The sequence below is a fragment of the Rhipicephalus microplus genome, chromosome X (assembly GCF_043290135.1).
Source record: "Rhipicephalus microplus isolate Deutch F79 chromosome X, USDA_Rmic, whole genome shotgun sequence".
Classification (NCBI taxonomy): domain Eukaryota; kingdom Metazoa; phylum Arthropoda; class Arachnida; order Ixodida; family Ixodidae; genus Rhipicephalus; species Rhipicephalus microplus.
Window position 1 is genome coordinate 14109214 of NC_134710.1, and position 17662 is coordinate 14126875.

Genomic DNA, 17662 nt, shown 5'->3' on the forward strand with positions numbered 1-17662 from the left:
TTCCGCCAGTTAACCCGGTCCTGGGCTTGCTGCTGCCAATTTATACCCGCAAACTTCTTAATCTCATCTGCCCACCTAACCTTCTGTCTCCCCCTAACCCGCTTGCCTTCTCTGGGGATCCAGTTAGTTAACCTTAACGACCAGCAGTTATCCTGTCTACGCGCTACATGCCCGGCCCATGTCCATTTCTTCTTCTTGATTTCAGCTATGATATCCTTAACCCCCATTTGTTCCCTAATCCACTCTGCTCTCTTCTTGTCTCTTAAGATTACACCTACCATTTTTCTTTCCATTGCTCGCTGCGTCGTCCTCAATTTAAGCTGAACCCTCTTTGTAAGTCTCCAGGTTTCTGCTCCGTAGCTAAGTACCGGCAAGATACAGCTGTTATATACCTTCCTCTTGAAGGATAGTTCAAGTTCAAGTTCAAGTTTATTCAACAACGATGTCAGTTTACAGAAAAGTGCGTACAGGATTGGTAATACACACAAGGAGCCCCAAAGTTGGAAACTGTCAGGGGGGCTCCCATACATGATGTTAACGGGAGAAGAAACAAAATATACAACATTCAGTTGTTACGGTATCTTCAGTAAGAAAAAAAAGCACAGTGCGAAAAAACGAAAGTAGAAAATACATATATGTTTAGCAAGGCAAAAAAGAAAACTCTGAAGAACAAACAAGCGCAAGTTATAATACAAAACATAAGGACAATATAACATGTAGCAATTGTTATCGCTACATTAAAAAGCAGTTGCTAAGATGAAGACAACTGTTGCAAAAAATATTTCTTTACTTGGTTATTGAATGCATGTTCTGTGGTTGATGATTTTATTACGTAAGGAAGGGAATTCCACAGCTTGATTCCCGTAAATGTGGTAGTGAACTTGCCGTAGTTTGTGCGAACTTTAGGCAGAAGGCGGTTATCAAGCTCAGAAAACCTAGTAATATTATTATTTACAAGGCCTTCCAAGACAATGCCATCTATATGCACATTACCGCGAAAAAGCCTATACATCACAACTGATAACTTCAGCTGAAAGAGGTGATAAAGAGGATGTATATTTAAATTCTGATAAAGTGGCGTTGCATTGGTTAAGAAATGGCTGAAAGTCATGAGTCGAAGTGCTTGATTCTGTAGGCGTTGTAGTTGGTTGAGGTGGGTCAAATATGTGTTACCCCAGGCTGATATGCAATAAGATAAATGGCTGTGAATATGTGCGTGATAAAGGGAGTGGATTATGTGTGGCTGAAAATATGAACGAGTTTTGATTATGGCGCGTATTCCAAAGGTTATCTTGCGAATGAGTGATTGCGCATGAAGATTGAATTTCATATGCCGGTCAAGAACTACACCGAGAAACGTTGTACTGTCGGACATGGGAATTAAATTATCGTCCAGACGCACAGATATAGATTTTGAAAGTACAGTCGGGAAGGAATGAAAAACTATAAAAACGGTTTTTGATGGATTAATTCTTAACATGTTCATTCGACACCAGGAACTTATATTATGTAGATCCACGTTAATGTTTCGTTGTAGCTCATCGACATTGTTAGCATAAGTAAAAATGGTCGTGTCATCTGCATATAAGATACAATCTGTAGCGGTCAAAACATTAGGTAGATCATTAATAAATAGCAAAAAGAGCAGCGGGCCAAGGATCGAGCCCTGAGGAACACCTTGATTTACTTTCTTAGCTGCTGAAACTTTACCGTCAATCTGAACAACTTGAGTGCGATTGCAGAGATAACTAGATATAAATTGAAGTGCAGGGCCAGTTATGCCATACGATTCAAGTTTATGTATAAGAATTTTGTGATTAATTGTGTCAAAAGCTTTCGTTAAATCTATGAATACGCCACCAACTACGAAGCCTTGGTCGATTGCCCCTTTTATTTTATCGGTGAGGGTTAGAAGCGCAAGCTCAGTGGAATAGCCAGGCCGAAAGCCATACTGTTTAGATGTCAACAGATTAAACTTTGTCAGGTAGGATATTATTCTTGTATGCATAAGACGCTCGATTATTTTGCTGAAAAATGGAAGAATACAAATGGGCCTATAATTACTCAGAAGTTCGCGATCACCTTTTTTGTGAACAGGTGTTATTCTACCAACTTTTAGGGAATCGGGAAATATGCCTGCTTTAAACATCTTGTTAACAATATCTGCAATGACAGGAGATAGCTCACTAGAGACTAACTTGATGTGGGATGGATGAACAGAGTCAAGACCAGGTCCCGTGGACCTGAGCGAAGTTATAACACGAACTTCCTCTGCACTCGTTGGTCGCAAGAAGAAAGAATAAGGCTGGCGAGGTAATGTTGGTAATGGGGGATTTCTCAGAGATTCACAGGTACTGCTAAAATACTCACTGAACGCATTGGCGATATCAGTTGGATGGCTGTATGTTTCTGCTTCAGTTCTAATTTTCGTTATCTGCTCACGACATTTATTATTTAAGAATTCGTTTATGACCTGCCAGTTGCGCCTCGTATCATTGCCATTATCCAAAATTTTTTTCTGAAAGTATTCTCGTTTTGCACATTTAAGTGCGGCTGCAAGCGTGTTGGAATATTTCTTGAATCGAATTTTAAGTTCAGAGTTAAATGGCTCACAAGTCACTCTTTTGTGAAGTTGGTTTTTCTTCAAGATACATCGAAGTAGCGCCCTTGTAACCCAAGGTTTTCTGGGATTACTAAAATGACGAGCTGTGATATGTACCGTCGTGCATTCGTTAATGCATTGTGTAACTGTAGTCAAAAATAGCTGATAAGCCTTTTCAGCGCAGGATTCACTTATTACGACGGTCCAGTCAATTGATTGTACCATAGATACGAATTTTTGAGAATTAAAAGATATCCTCTCTTTGTTTTCCTTGCACTTGTAATTTTCTGTGCCCAAAGTCAGGAATATAGGGTAATGATCCGTTATGCTGTGCTCAATGACTCCTTCTGTATTGTCTGTAGCAAAATTGGTTAATATGTGGTCAATTAACGTATTAGATCCTGCTATGTCACATCTGGTGGGAGTGGTTATTAAAGATTCAAAACCGTAGCCATGTAAACACCCGAGATAATCAGAACATGACTGATTAGTAGGGTCGATAATGTTGACGTTGATGTCTCCGCAGATGATGATATTTTTGTTTTCGTTCGTAATAGTGTGCAACAACTTATCGAACTGAAAACAGAACTCAGACTGTGAAGATGCTGGCGAACGATAAATGCACCCTAATACTGTGTTCCGGCCATCGACTGAGAAAACACTCTTGTCAAATTCTATCCATACAGATTCACAGAACATATTAGAAAACGCAAGGTCATTGCGGCGTTTGTATGACAATGACGATTTAATAAAAACGGCGGATCCACCGCCCCGTGGTGTAGCACGATAGCAGTACTCTGCATTGTATCCTGATAGCGCATACAAGTTTCTGTCGTCCGGCGACAACCACGTCTCAGACAAACAAATAAATGAGAAATTGTGATTAATTAAAGAAAGAAATGCAATGAGACTGTTGTAGTTTTTACGTAGGCTGCGAATATTCAAATGTATCAGTGATAGTTTTGGGTTTTTATCACTGAAATGTTTTTTCAGAGCTTGACAAGAAAACATTGTTGCGTAGGTTTAAAATACGAAGCAGTAAATAGCAATACTGGTAGGCTAGGCCAACACAGCAAGGTCACCCGCACTAGAGATACGGTAGACGCGGCTGTCGTCCGTCCTTCTGGCCTTAATCATGCAGTGATCAGTCCAGAGATGTTTCCAGCCTTTAGCTTTTTTCAGTTCAAGTGCCTGTGCGAACAGCCGTTTCCTTTCTTGTGTGAGATGATCATTTGCATATAAGGGCTTCTGATTGTTTTGGGAAAACCCAAGGGCCGCAGTCGTCAAGCGGGCCTTGCGTACTTTTTTCAAGAACTCAGTCTTTTTTTCTCGGGAGCAGAAGCGCGCGATAATGTTCGTGTCTTTTTTGGCTGGCACACGATGCACAGTATCAAGATCCTCAGGTGCAATCTTGCACCCTACAGCATCACCCATGGACTGAACAACTGCCAGACAGCTTTCACCTTTTGTTGCAGGGACGCCTTTTATTTCTACATTATTTAGTCGGGAGTACTGTTCAAGTTCAGAAACCCTTCGTGTCAGTTGCTTATTTTCATCTTTCAAAGCCCTGTTTTCAGTAGCGAGGTCGGAATTCTGCTTCCTAACACTCTCGACAAGCTCGTTGAACATACTAAGGCTGTCACGCATCGCCGCGACCTCAGTGCGTAAACACTCAATTTCTTTTGCCAACTCAGCGTTCGTCGGCATTCTGTACAACAGCACACGATTGGGCAGCAGCGGCAACGGTATTCACGGAACAAAAGAAGTATGGTTGGGTGGAGAAATAAGACCAACCTGTGACGAAAGTAGCAGTAGATTAGCGACTTGTTTGCGACCGCAACCGCTGCTGCCAATTGTGACTCGGCGCCAGCGATGCTTGCTTATATGCGGGAACTTGGCCGGTAGAGGGCAGACGCAGCACACCAATCACTGTGGCAATCTACCTGTCATAATTTGAGAGTGCTTTCCAAATGTGCTCCACCCCGTTCTTATTCTTATAGTTACTTCAATCTCGTGGTTCGGCTCCGCGGTTATTACCTGCCCTAAGTAGACATAGTCTTTTACAACTTGAAGTGCACTATTACCTATCTCGAAGCGCTGCTCTTTTCCGAGGTTGTTGTACATTACTTTCGTTTTCTGCAGATTTATTTTAAGACCCACCTTTCTGCTCTCCTTGTCTAACTCCGTAATCATGAGTTGCAATTCGTCCCCTGAGTTACTCAGCAATGCAATGTCATTGGCGAAGCGCAGGTTACTAAGGTACTCTCCATTAACTCTTATCCCCAACTGTTCCCATTCTAGGCATCTGAAAACCTCCTGTAAGCACGCAGTAAATAGCATTGGGGAGATTGTGTCCCCCTGCCTTACACCCTTCTTGATTGGTATACTGTTGCTTTCTTTATGAAGCACTATGGTAGCAGTTGATCGCCTGTAGATTTCGTCCAGGATGTTTATATACTATAGTAGCAGTTGATCCCCTGTAGATTTCGTCCAGGATGTTTATATATACTTCATCGACGCCCTGATTCCGCAGTGTCTGCATGATGGCTGATATTTCTACTGAATCAAATGCCTTCTCGTAATCTATGAAGGCTATGTATAGTGGTTGATTATATTCTGAGCATTTCTTTATTACCTGGTTGATGGTATGAATGTGGTCGATTGTTGAGTAGCCTGTTCGAAATCCTGCTTGTTCCTTTGGTTGATTGAATTCTAATGTTTTCTTTACTCTGTTAGCAATTACCTTTGTAAATAGCTTGTATACTAAAGAGAGCAAGCTAATCGGCCTGTAATTCTTCAAGTCCTTGTCATCTCCTTTCTTATGTATTAAGATGATGTTAGCGTTCTTCCAAGACTCTGGTACTCTTCCCGTCAGGAGACCCCTCGTAAACAGGGTGGGTAGTTTTTCTAACACAATCTGTCCTCCATCTTTCAGCTGATCTGATGTTACCTGATCCTCACCAGCAGCTTTGCCTCTTTGCATGCTCTCCAAAGCTTTTCTGGCTTCTATCATTACTGGTGGGGTGTCATCTGGGTTACTGCTAGTTATTATAGTATTAAAGTTGTGGTTGTCCCGGCTACTGTACAGATCTCTGTGAAACTCCTCCGCTATTTTAACTGTCCTATTCATATTGGTAGTTATTTTGCCTTCTTTGTCCCTTAGTGCATACATCCGATTTTTGCCTATCCCAAGTTTCCTCTTCACTGCTTTGACGCTTCCTCCGTTTTTCAAAGCGTGTTCAATTCTCTCCATGTTATACCTTCTTACATAGGATGCCTTACGCCTATTAATCAACTTCGAAAGCTCTGCCAGTTCTATTTTGTCTGTTGTACTTGAGACTTTCATGATTTGACGCTTCTTAATGAGATTCTTCGTTTCTTGGGTAAGCTTGCTAGTGTCCTGTCTAGCTACCCTGCCTCCAACTTCCACTGCACACTCCGTAATGATACTCGTCAGATTACTGTACATCTAGAATCAGCTTAACCAGTAATGTCAAGGTTCCGACCAAAAGGGACAAAAAATGCACCATTGCCAAGCAGCTCTAACTAGCTGATACTGTAAGAATGAAGGACAGTCTGGAGAAATCCGCGATGTATGCGAAACTCCGAGTAACGGTTGCTCTAGCGATTCGCGCACTTGCACAGCTGGCGGAGTTCTTGCCTGCATGAAGTAAAAAGAGCTTTCTACTATTATACAGTAAAACCTATGTAATTTGAACTCTGTCATTTCAAAGTGCCACCTAATTCGAAGTATTTCCGCGGTTCTGTATTTTGTGATGCAAGTTTGAGTTCATAATTTGAAGCAATAGTCAGCACAAGTCTGGTTAATTCGAAAACTTTGGGTGCAGTGGGCCAATTCTTGATCCTGATGTCTCCACATGCTTCTCGCAACGTCAGCAAGTCATGATTTATCTATTATTTCTGGGAATTTAAAGAAATTAATAAAGGACAGTCTGGAGAAATCGACGATGTATGCGAAACTCGGAGTGCCGGTTGCTCCAGCAATTCGCGCAATTGCAGAGCTGGCGGAATTTTGGCCTGCTACGCTTACTTCGAAAACTCAGGTTGAATGCTTCAGTGGGGATGTTGTCTATCCAAAACACATGTGAATTTCGTTACACTGTCGAATATTAAATTCTTTATTTTACGAGAAAGAATGGACGAATGGTCACTTCATGACGTGCTGATGCAACGAGGAGCAGGCAATATGCTGCCCTCATGTCACTACTACTGTGCTGCAGTGAATAGTGAAGATGTCTTGTTTTTCACTGGCTAGCATTTCAGGTTTTTTTTTTTTTTTTTTTTTTTTTTTTTTTTTTTTTTTTTTGTGACAGCAGTTAGGCTCGCAATTCCCCTTGTTTCTGGCAAAGCTGCGACCATTGCTGGAAAACATAATCCTTGGAGCAACAAACTAGCCGGCACAGCGAATGACCAGCCCTTATTAATTTGAATAATTTCAAGTTCCTTGCATCCCACTTTTCATATGTTTTGTTAATTTGATAACCCACTTAATTCAAAGCTTTCTCACGGTCCCAGTGACTTGAAATTAACGAGGTTTTACTGTACTTAGTGCAATTAAAAGTTCTTATAACATGCCAGTCAATGAGTCATTAATTACAGTCTATAGTAGATGTATGTAAATAAACAGACCATTTTGTTTTACTTGCTTTTGCAAAAATTAGGGGACCCTTAAGCTTTGTCTTTAAGAGCTGAACACAATAACACTATTCTGTGCCTAGAGTTTACAAACAGTTATTGCATAAAATCTTTTCGAACTTGCTATGCACCCACTCAATGACCTTAAGGGAATAGGTGCAGTAACGTGTGTGCCTTTTGTAGTGGTTGACTGGCTTTAAACCATGAAGTCGTTATGATAATCACATGTCCTGACGTCTGATGGCAACGTACGCTTGTACAGTCGAAGCCCGCAGTAAAGAAACACCCAAGTACGAAATCGCCGCGGCAACGAAATATTTCCGGATCCCGGTGAACGTTCATAGAAGCCCATGTATTATGTATCTCGTGGCAACGAAATGTTTTTGGACAGCGATCCCCCATTAACGAATTTTCTACCACGGTGCGGGCTTTATTTACCCTCCCGCCAAAAGTTAACTGTCAAAAATATACTCGTATGCGTGTTATACGCACTCAAAATTTGTAAACGTCTGCTTTTGCCGCACTAGCGTGGGTACCGCCATTTTTGTCTACTTAAATCGGCGATAGGATCTGTGTCCGGCAACATGCCTGGTAACACTGCAGCAGGCAATAGCAAATGATCATGCTGGAGTGCAGATGGCGCCGTCGGATAAGCTCAACAGGCTGAAGCAACACCAACAGTTGGAATCAATCAAAACGACGAAGAAAAGACTGGAACTGGTGGCGAAATCGAGATGAATTTACAATGGCGCCTGAGAAAAGCTTGACGTTGGTAGCGGATTCTACGTTGATTGGGAAAAAGAAAAGAACAGCAACAATATCATCGTCATGTTAAGCAGCCTTGCAGCGACACCATTAGGGGGCGACAGAATCCCATCCTGCATTGCTTCCGTCATGTCGTCACTTCCATAGCCTCACACACGTGAGCGCCGCGAGTTGTGTTGTGTGTGGCTGTTTGTGTGAAAGTGCTGTGGGTGGCTACCGGCACATCGGCTCTTGCTAAGATACCCCCGCCAGCCAAAAAGCGGAAGTTTCTGTCGCTTCACGATAAGGCTGCCATTATTGTTGAAGTTGAAAAGGGCAGGAAGAAGAAGGATATTGCCGAAGAGTATAGAATTGCGTGCAGCTCGCTCTAGACCATATTGAAGGGCAAAGATGTCATTCTCGCTGCGCTGGATGTCGTGGATGTCTCGGGCTCTTTTTTCCAGCTGGGTCAAGGCGTTCAATGCCGACATGCACAAGGCACACAGGTCGGTGGCCCTTTTTTTAGACAACTGTAGCGCCCACCACATCGACGAGACAGAGCTCACGATTGTGCGCTTGGTTCTTTTTCCACCGAACTGCACTTCTGTTCTGCAGCCGCTCGACCAAGACGTAATTCGGAGCATCAAGTGCGCCTACAGGGAGAGGTTGATCCAGCGTCTGCTACTCAACCTCCGCCACAAGCGTCCCACCGACAACAACTTGTGCATGGCTTTCGAGATGGTGGCCGCCGCATGGGTCGCAACATCCCCGTCTTTGATTGAGAACTGCTTCAAGCACACGGGCTTCACCATCACCGTTCAAGCATCATGCACGGATTGCGCTTCTGCCTCACCAGACGAAGATTTGGACGAAGGCGCACTTGACGACTAGAATGGTGGCAGTGCAGTGCCTCTATCCCTGACCAATGTGTGGGGGGAACTTCGAGCTATCGACATCGACATTCCAGATGAACTCACCGTTGATGCGTTCGTTCGCACTGATGACGAGGTAGTCGTGTACGAGGAAGTGACCGACGAGGCCATTACCGAAAGCGTGCGTGAAGCTGACGACACCGAGGACCAAGAAAAGACGCACGCGGAGGAACCCAACCTGCGGGTTGTTTTGGATGCGCTGGACACCCTTCGCTCCTTCTTCGGCGCACATGACAACAACGTAGCGATGGACCACTTTTCCAGTGCAAAGGGAGAGCTTTGAAGTTGTTGCATGGCAAGGGTCGGCAAAGTAAGTTGAACGACTTCTAGCAATAAACCTTCGTTCTGCTGGCCGTATCACTGTTTTTATGTCTCATACTCGCGGCAACAAAATTCTCGCGAAAACAAAATTTTTCGGTTTCCCCGGCAATTTCGTTATTGCGGGTTTCGACTCTACCACTCATTATTAGTGTAATATTTCATGTTGTATTGTGAAGCATGTATACAAGACACGTGTGTTTGTAATGCATGAAAGTTAATTTCACTGCATTTCCAAGCAGAGCAAGTCATTTTCACTGTATTCATAAGCACACGCGTGGCTGTGCGGTAGGACACTCGTTCGCCATGCAAATGACCAGAGTTCAATCCCTACTGGGACCCAAAAGTTACTTATTTTCACCTTTCTCGAATTTTCGGTCACGCGCAAGATGATTTTTCGCTCACAATCAACAACGGCAACATTTCTACAAAAGGAGCTCTTTAATGCTATTTGCATTAAAAACCTGTAATACTGTTTGTTTTGATCAATTTCAAGGAAATTTCAGGCAAGGCAGTTGTTTTAAAGGAGCACGGACACAAAATTTTGAAAACAAGATAGTGAGGGAGATAGGTTTATGTGAAAATATGCACAACATCTACGAAATATCAAGGGCAAATGTAGCCTAGAACATATGTAAAGTCAATATTAAAGTGCATGCCACGCGACTGAGTGAGATGTGGAGCCCCTCGCGACACCGACATGAACGCATATCACGTGGCTGCTTGCGAAAGTTTGTTCAACTAGATAACTAGGCTACACCTCGTAAAGTTTCAAAAGGTCAATTTTGCCTGATAAGATGAATAACGTTCTCAAACTGTACTTGAAAGCAAAATTTAAGTTCAAAGTTATCAATTTTGAAAATAGACATTTATAGGCACCTACAGGAATTTAGGCACAGATATCAAAGATAGGCATTCATAGGCACTATAAAACTCTAATTCATGCTCATATATATCAACGGCACAATAGTGACGCAAGCAATGAAATAGGCATTTGCCTAAAATCTAGTCTCTAGTCATAATCTACCTATTGCAACCAAAAAAAAACAAGTTGCAAAACTATAAAACTCTAATTCATGCTCATATATATCAACGGCACAATAGTGACGCAAGGAATGAAATAGGCATTTGCCTAAAATCTAGTCTCTAGTCATAATCTACCTATTGCAACAAAAAAAAAAAAACAAGTTGCAAAATTTCCGTGTCAGTGCTCCTTTATTACTAGCAACATATTGTTTCAAGATCGTGATGTTGAAGAAGGTGGCAGTTGGCGTGTTCCAAGACGAAACTATTTGGGCAAACGTGACTAGGAAATTAAAAGTTGAAGTACATGCAACGCAGCCTGTATGCCGATCGCAGAAACACTGTTGTCAACTATTGGCAATCTGATCTGCGGTAAAATGCATCAACATTTATACATGTGGCATCGAACATTCAAGTTAAGAGTTCCAGAATGAGCTCCACTCTTTGCGTTTGCATGCTGAAGCTTATGGGAAGATTCTGAAAAGATTTGGAAGGTTCCCAGACATTTGGACGTGGTGTGCGCAAGGCAGTGTTTATATGTCATTTACATTAAAAAATAGCAAAAGGAGGATGTATAGCAGTGTGGTTCAAATTTATCAAGAAATCAACTCTCTGCAGTGACCTGTGACATTTTGCTGAGAAAGCAGTTTCACATTACCCCAGTTATCTTGGTTGGGATTTTGGACTGTGACGAAAATACATGTTAAAGAACGTGTCAAAATTGAATGCAAGTTTCATAAAGCACGGAGTAGGTTTTTGACACAAAAGACCAAATAATTATTGAACCCCGAATATTATTTACCACCCACAAACCAAAAGCCTAACAATTCTGTCCATAAAGCACATTAGCAGGAACTTTACCGCACAACTTAAAACACCTAGGTTGTACTGAAAACACAGATGTCATCATAATAGCTAGTTTAAATAGCAAAAAGAATGCATAGAATGCTACACAGAATATGCTTTCATTATTGTAATGGTGCATTCAGATGACAGGCAAAACCAGGATTTGTTGGGGACGCGGATGGTTAAGCATGCGCATCTACACGAAGGACTGTCCTAGGAGAGGACATGAAGGTCGACATGAAGGACATGGAGGCTGACAGAGCGTGAATCGTTTCAAGCGCCGAACGTTTGTCGATGACTGTATTTGTTTAGGTGAAAGTGGTGTTAGCGGAATGGCCGAATGGGATGAAAAACCTGCTGTACAAAAAAAAATGCTGAAGATTAACCTCGCTGCTGTCGCACGTGGAGTCCCACATACAAAGGATGTAGTGATACGCCACCTGATATCGTTTCAGCAGCCACGCAATGTAGCCACTGTTTCATTGCGGCGGAACACTGTATTTTTTACTTAGACATGTAGGTTTCCACATTAAAAAGCTCAGGTTTGGCACATGGTACATTTGCTCTCATCAAGCAACCATAAGTGATGCAGCGGTTAACTCACAAATTTAAAGGCACTGTTCAAAATTGCATTGCGAAATGTCAATGTATCACTCTCTAGCTGCGCCAATAGCATCCTTACTTTGCGGACCTAAATTCATGTTATTTTACTTAGTTTAATGTGAGAACATTTTTATAACTACCTCTGCAGACTTTTGGCTCTAGTTTGGCTCAACACATTGAATACATTCGAGAACTGACAAGGAATAACACCTTCAGATGAAAAGCAAGGACCTATCCCTTCTGCTGTGCTTACATGAGGCACTGACTGACTCTCTCAAGTTTGCATGCAGATAAATAACCTATGAAGTGCATAAGAGGACAACTGTCACTATAGCTCAATTAGTAGAGCACCGGCCATGTTATCCTGGTTGTGTCTCTGCTGGTGGCGCGTTCATTTACTGTAATTTTATGTATTGCAAAAGCTACGATTCAGTTATAGAACTAAAAATAATGTTCCCCATACCTTTCTTGGGTGTCTGTGGGTTTTAAGTGCAGGGTGCTTTAGGGACCCGGCTTGTGTCCATCCATGCATGCATCTCGTGTAACCTGATCATGCTCACAGCAACACACTCAATACTGGCCATAACAAGGCTACCAATAAATAAATAAATAAATAAATGCTCCAAACCGGGTTAAAATAAACGAATGAGGTTGAAAATAATATAGTTAACAAAACACAATAATTAACTAAAGATTTTTCATAAAAGCGTTTTGAAAACGTGCAGCTGACTCCATGGCCACGCTAGAGAGGACACTACCACTTTGTACTATATACTAGTATGCTCTCTAAAGGTAGCATATACAGCACCTTTAGTCGAGCGTTAAGGCCCTCAATATAACTGATGTCGAGCAAGTGAATGCCCGTCTCCTTATGTTGCCTTGCTCCATCTGATGGGAAAACAACCCGAGAACATGCGCTGCAGATGACATGTATCTAAACTGCCATAACAAGCTGGAAGTTGACAAAGCATAGCAAAAAGTAGCGCGCTTGTCACACATCTAAACTGCCATAACAAGCTGGAAGTTGACAAAACATAGCAAAAAGTAGCGCGCTTGTCACACCCCGAGATCTCCCTAACATGATTCTACTAGTGCTGGGGGAACCACTGAGCACTCGTGCTGCGTATATCCTCAGAATTCACAGTAGTGGAGCTGCCACACATTTTTCATTCAGGTTGTGTCCAGCAGAGAAAAACTGGCCCCAGAAGTATCCTTTCTCATTTTCTCAAGATGCAATTTCCAGCTACTTCTCGAATTTGTACATCGTGTTACTAGTACTTCCAATAGCTGGATTTGTACGAAATTCTTCCTACATATTTCTGAAAAGAGTAGTGATACTTTCTAATTTCTTGCGTCCACATGTAGTTGGCAACCCCCAAGAGACAACTTGCTATTGATAATGCAAAGGAGGGGTGAATAAATATTGCAATATTGATTAGTAGGACCAGTATCGAGTGTAGTTAGCAATGTCTTTGTGACAATTTGCTACTGGTAATGTGAAGGAGAAATGAATATTGTAATATTGATTAGTAGGGTCAGATTTGAGTCCAAATCAAAACTGTTGCCAAGCCCACCTATTGGCAGTGCTGGCAGCACTGCTGCGCAGTCGACGCCCGTGGAACGTCTCAATAGGGCCTCATTTGATCACGCAGCAACGCAGAACAGAGATATGAGATTTAGCTGACGTTTCGCCCACTAAGTGCGCACATGTCGAGTCTTTACAAGTCATGAAGAAAACACTGAGTAATTGGGAATCGTAGCAAGTCTCTACATTGCGAATGATTTTTTTCTTTGACCCTCTGCAACGAAGCAATTCCGGTCCTAATAGCGCAACGAGGCACATGGATACTCACATTTGAGCCATGCTGGTTGGCAAGAGCACAGAACAGGAAAAATTGTGGACAGGACAGACGCTCCTATCTTGTTCACAAATTATGCAGGCCGTGGCCCACAGCAAATGATTTATTCAACAGTCATTAATGATGAAATATGTTCGCGTTTGCTGGTACTTCCATTCTTCACTCCACCCCACCTTTCACTAGTCTCACTCGAGTGATGCAGCGAAGATGCAGACTACTGAGGTGAAGCTGCTGCTATTCGGCACTACGATGACAATACCGAGATCGTTGTTGGTAGTACTAGCGCATCATTACTCGGCACCTGGGGCGTGGCCTTGAGGCAGTACAATACTGTGGATGTCACAGGGTGTTGAGTGCCTTTTTGAGCTTTCATAAGCTGTATACCCCCCAAATAACTTTTGTGTAATGGACAGAATTTATACTTTGCTCATAGGCTTTTGCATACCAAGCTATTCAGTGAGGCCTCATTTCGACCTTAAAATTTTATGTTATAGCACCTTTGCCAAGCAATAAAGTGTACAATTATATCCTTTAAAATTTGAAAACATACTTACGACAGACAATCTTAAAGTAAGCAATCAGTATGGTATGACACTTTAATGGATTGGTGCGATCAAACTTGTGGCTTGCACGTCCTTTGTTGCAAACATTTTTTATTGCTCTAGGAAGCATCAATGTTGTACAAATGTGCTGTTAGACTGTCGAAACAGCGACGGCAGTTGGCACCCCTGCAGTTATACAGAGGTTGCTTCATTAGCATGAATACTTTGAGTATATTGAGGTTTCATCATGATATTTTGCTAGTAGAAATTCAGGCGGCCAAAACTTTAGCCATTCGCACAGCGACCACTTTTTTGTCTGTCAGCGCCGTATTACGGAACAAAGTTACAAAAAATTGCTTCGAGGACATGCGCTTTTTGGGCATACACTTCTCCTCACCTTTTTTGAAACTTAATTCAGTGGTATGGCAAAGATAAGCAGAAAAAACTGCCACTCATGCAGAATAGCTTTAGCCAATTGTTAATGCTACACTTGGGGTCTTTCAGGTGAGCGGAGAGAGTCCTGTAGAGGCACCCACCGGAGGTCGCTTACGCCAGTTGTCCAAATCCTCAGAGGAGCTGGAAAGTCGACCTGCCAGCACGTCACCTGGAAATCTGTCAAGACTATTTGTGCTTGAGGAGGGTCCTCGTGAGCCAGCAAAAATGAAAATGTCGCATAGTGAGAGTGCCATTCAAGATTTTTCGCTTCCTGGTCCGAGTCCAGTGTCCTCGCCTATCGTCATCAAAAAAGATCTGGTGCTGTCGCCTTTGTCACGCATTGCCAAGGGTGTGCAGACCTTGGGCTTAAACCTGAGGCCAACAGCTATTGTGGGACGTCGTGCACAACTGCCCGTGGAGAGCGAAGCTCTGCAGCAGCGCAAGCGAGCCTGCCGCTCCCAAATCATAGAGCTCTGATGCTATGCATTAGGACAGCTATTACTCTCCACGTGCAGTGTGCACCAGTGTGCAAGTACTATTTTGAAGCTCGCACAGACGAAAATTCTATTTCTGGTCATGCGGCAGCCTGATGATCTTCTAGCAACTGTCGTGGCTAAAAAACACAGCTAGCACCCATTACGCACCTTTGCAAGCAATGCCTCTTCTTGCACTTGCAGGCTGAGCTGTAGGGATGGGACTTGTTTGTAAGAACATGTCTTTTTTTTTTTTTAATGTCAGTAACGAAATATGCAGTAGTGGCTATACTGAGCACTTTTTTTTTTTTTCACTCTATCTAAAGCTCAAATCAGTGTCCAGCCTAGTCTGTCACCAACCTGCATATTCCTACTTACAAACCATTCCACAGCCTGGGCATCAGCTGCTCCGGCCAGCCCCCTAGGCTTGGCTTGTTGCGTAAAGAATAAAATGAATCCTGACAGCTTTCATGAGGTACTTGCCGCAGTTGTGTACATAATTTGTTGCAGCAAGTTTGTATAATCATGTACTAAAATTTGTACCATGCATGTTTTCCTCGTATGAGAATGTACCGTACAGTTGGTGTGCTCTCTGTCTGTAGTGCCCTTTCCCATCTGTTAATGTAGAAATTTATTTAGTTGCTAGCTTTTATTGAGAGGCATTTACGGGTGCATTTATCACTGAACACATTCCAAGTCATTCCCGTCTTAAGCTACAGTAATTTTGGACCAAGCAAGCGACAGCAGTTGGGACTGCTGGCAAAAATGAATACTCGGCCGCATAGGCATCACCTCTGTCACATAATAATCATGTTCTTATCCAGCTTGGTGTAGGCTTTTCTTGCAATTTCAAGCAGCACGACTGTTTTCAAATGTTAAGTGGTATTTATTATTGCGTTATTGCACACCACTTAGAAGATAAAGAACCACACAAACACGAGCGAATTGACTAAGCTAGATGCGCTTGTTTTCATGCAGTTCTTCGTCTTATGTATAAATATTCATCTTTTAAGCGGTGCACACTATTGTAGCAATGAGTAGGTACCAACTGACCTAAGCAAGTACCCTTATAAGTGGTAGTCATGGATGCATGTTTTCTGGTTCTTAACCAGGATCATGAAGATCTGAATCTACAGACAGACAGACTGTTGCAGTAGGCATAGTTTTCTAGTGTTAACTAAAGGGAACTCTGGCGCTGCAAGCGTTCAGCCAGCATGAGAACGATGGTTAGTACACAGATTTTCCTTATCTTCATGCTTGAGGCATCGGTGCATTTGTGATTTTCTTTATTGTTGTGCTTTGGTGGCTTTTTTTAGTTCTTTACTCCGGATGAGTTGTTGGGAACTTAGTAAGCCAATTCAAATTAATGAGTCTTAAAAGGTCAAGGTGGTAAACTGAAACTGCTAAACATTTGTTGAAGCTTTGTTGTTTTGTGTTAGCACTTTTTTTTTCTTCCCCGGGTAACAGAATGTATCGTTCTAAACTTAGTAAGCGAAATTGTATTAATGAGCCTAAATAAAAAGTCAAGGTGTGGCAGTGGTAAACGTTTCTTGAACGTAGTTTTGCAACAAAGCGAATGCAGCCCACACGGATCCAAATGGAGCCGAAAAAATGATGTTTAGACCAATCAGTGTACTGCCCATCATGCCCATGACTGAAGCGCCATGCGTTACATACAACTCCCATAGACATTAGCGTCAGAGTTCCCTCTAGTGCATTCATAGGAAACTATATGGGAGGAACATTGTTAAAATTTCACACGTGTTTGTGTCAATTGCATTTTAATTAAAATGGGAACTCATGTGATAAAGCACATTTGAGCTTTTAATTGTCCACAACATTTTTACACAGCTAGCATGATTGTGGCAATTGCTGCAAAAGATGAATGTCATTTTACCACAGACTAAGTACCTCTCCTAACCAAACAGTGTATTGATGTACTGTACAATGTCTAGGAAAACACCGACAAAGAAAAGTATCTTGTTATAGTTAAACCAGTTATGTAGCAGAGAAGTTGCTCCACGTGTGTACAGTGTCACATGTTCAGAAATGTGTACTTTAGCAGACATTTCGTGAAAAAAAAAAAGAGGGTGAGGCTTCATTCACCACAGGTCAGATCCAAGCGCAATGATTGATGTGCACAAGTGTGTCATTCACATGTATTGGAATCGAATTCTCAGTTTTGGTACTGATCCAATACTGGGAGGCGATAGTTATTAGTCGATTGAAACTCTTCTGCACTTGCAAAGCTTGTGCAAATTGTTAAGCACCTAGTTTTTACATATACCTTAAAACTGTACAGCCAAAGCAATTTTTGTTATTGTGTGCTCCTAAGCATGTACTGTTTGTAAGACTAACGCTAGCACAATTTTTTTGAATAGGCCAACTGCTTATAGCTAAAGCAACATATTAGCACCATGTGCTACCGATTGGTTCAGCCTCTAAATAAAATCATGTGGCCTGTGTGAGTTCTTGATGTGTCCTGTAAACAAGCTGGATGGCAAGCAGCCCTTCACACTCAAAAACAAAACGAGTGCATTTTACTGATGAATTTATTCCAAACGCAGTCAAATTATGTTGCACAACCAGATACGACAAACATTTTCAGAGTAAATGGACAGGCTCCTAC

The 17662-nt window shown here is 42.2% G+C and overlaps 1 protein-coding gene across 1 annotated transcript in view; it reads left to right on the forward strand.

Annotated features, from left to right (window-relative positions):
- Positions 1-15358, forward strand: part of sp3 (phosphatidylinositide phosphatase spermathreecae) — a 109212-nt gene extending 93854 nt beyond the window's left edge. The window contains exon 19 of the mRNA XM_037426597.2: positions 14630-15358. Coding sequence (XP_037282494.2) covers positions 14630-15037 — 408 coding nt within the window. The 3' untranslated portion in view covers positions 15038-15358. The remainder of the gene's footprint in view (positions 1-14629) is intronic.
- The last annotated feature ends 2304 nt before the right edge of the window (positions 15359-17662 follow it).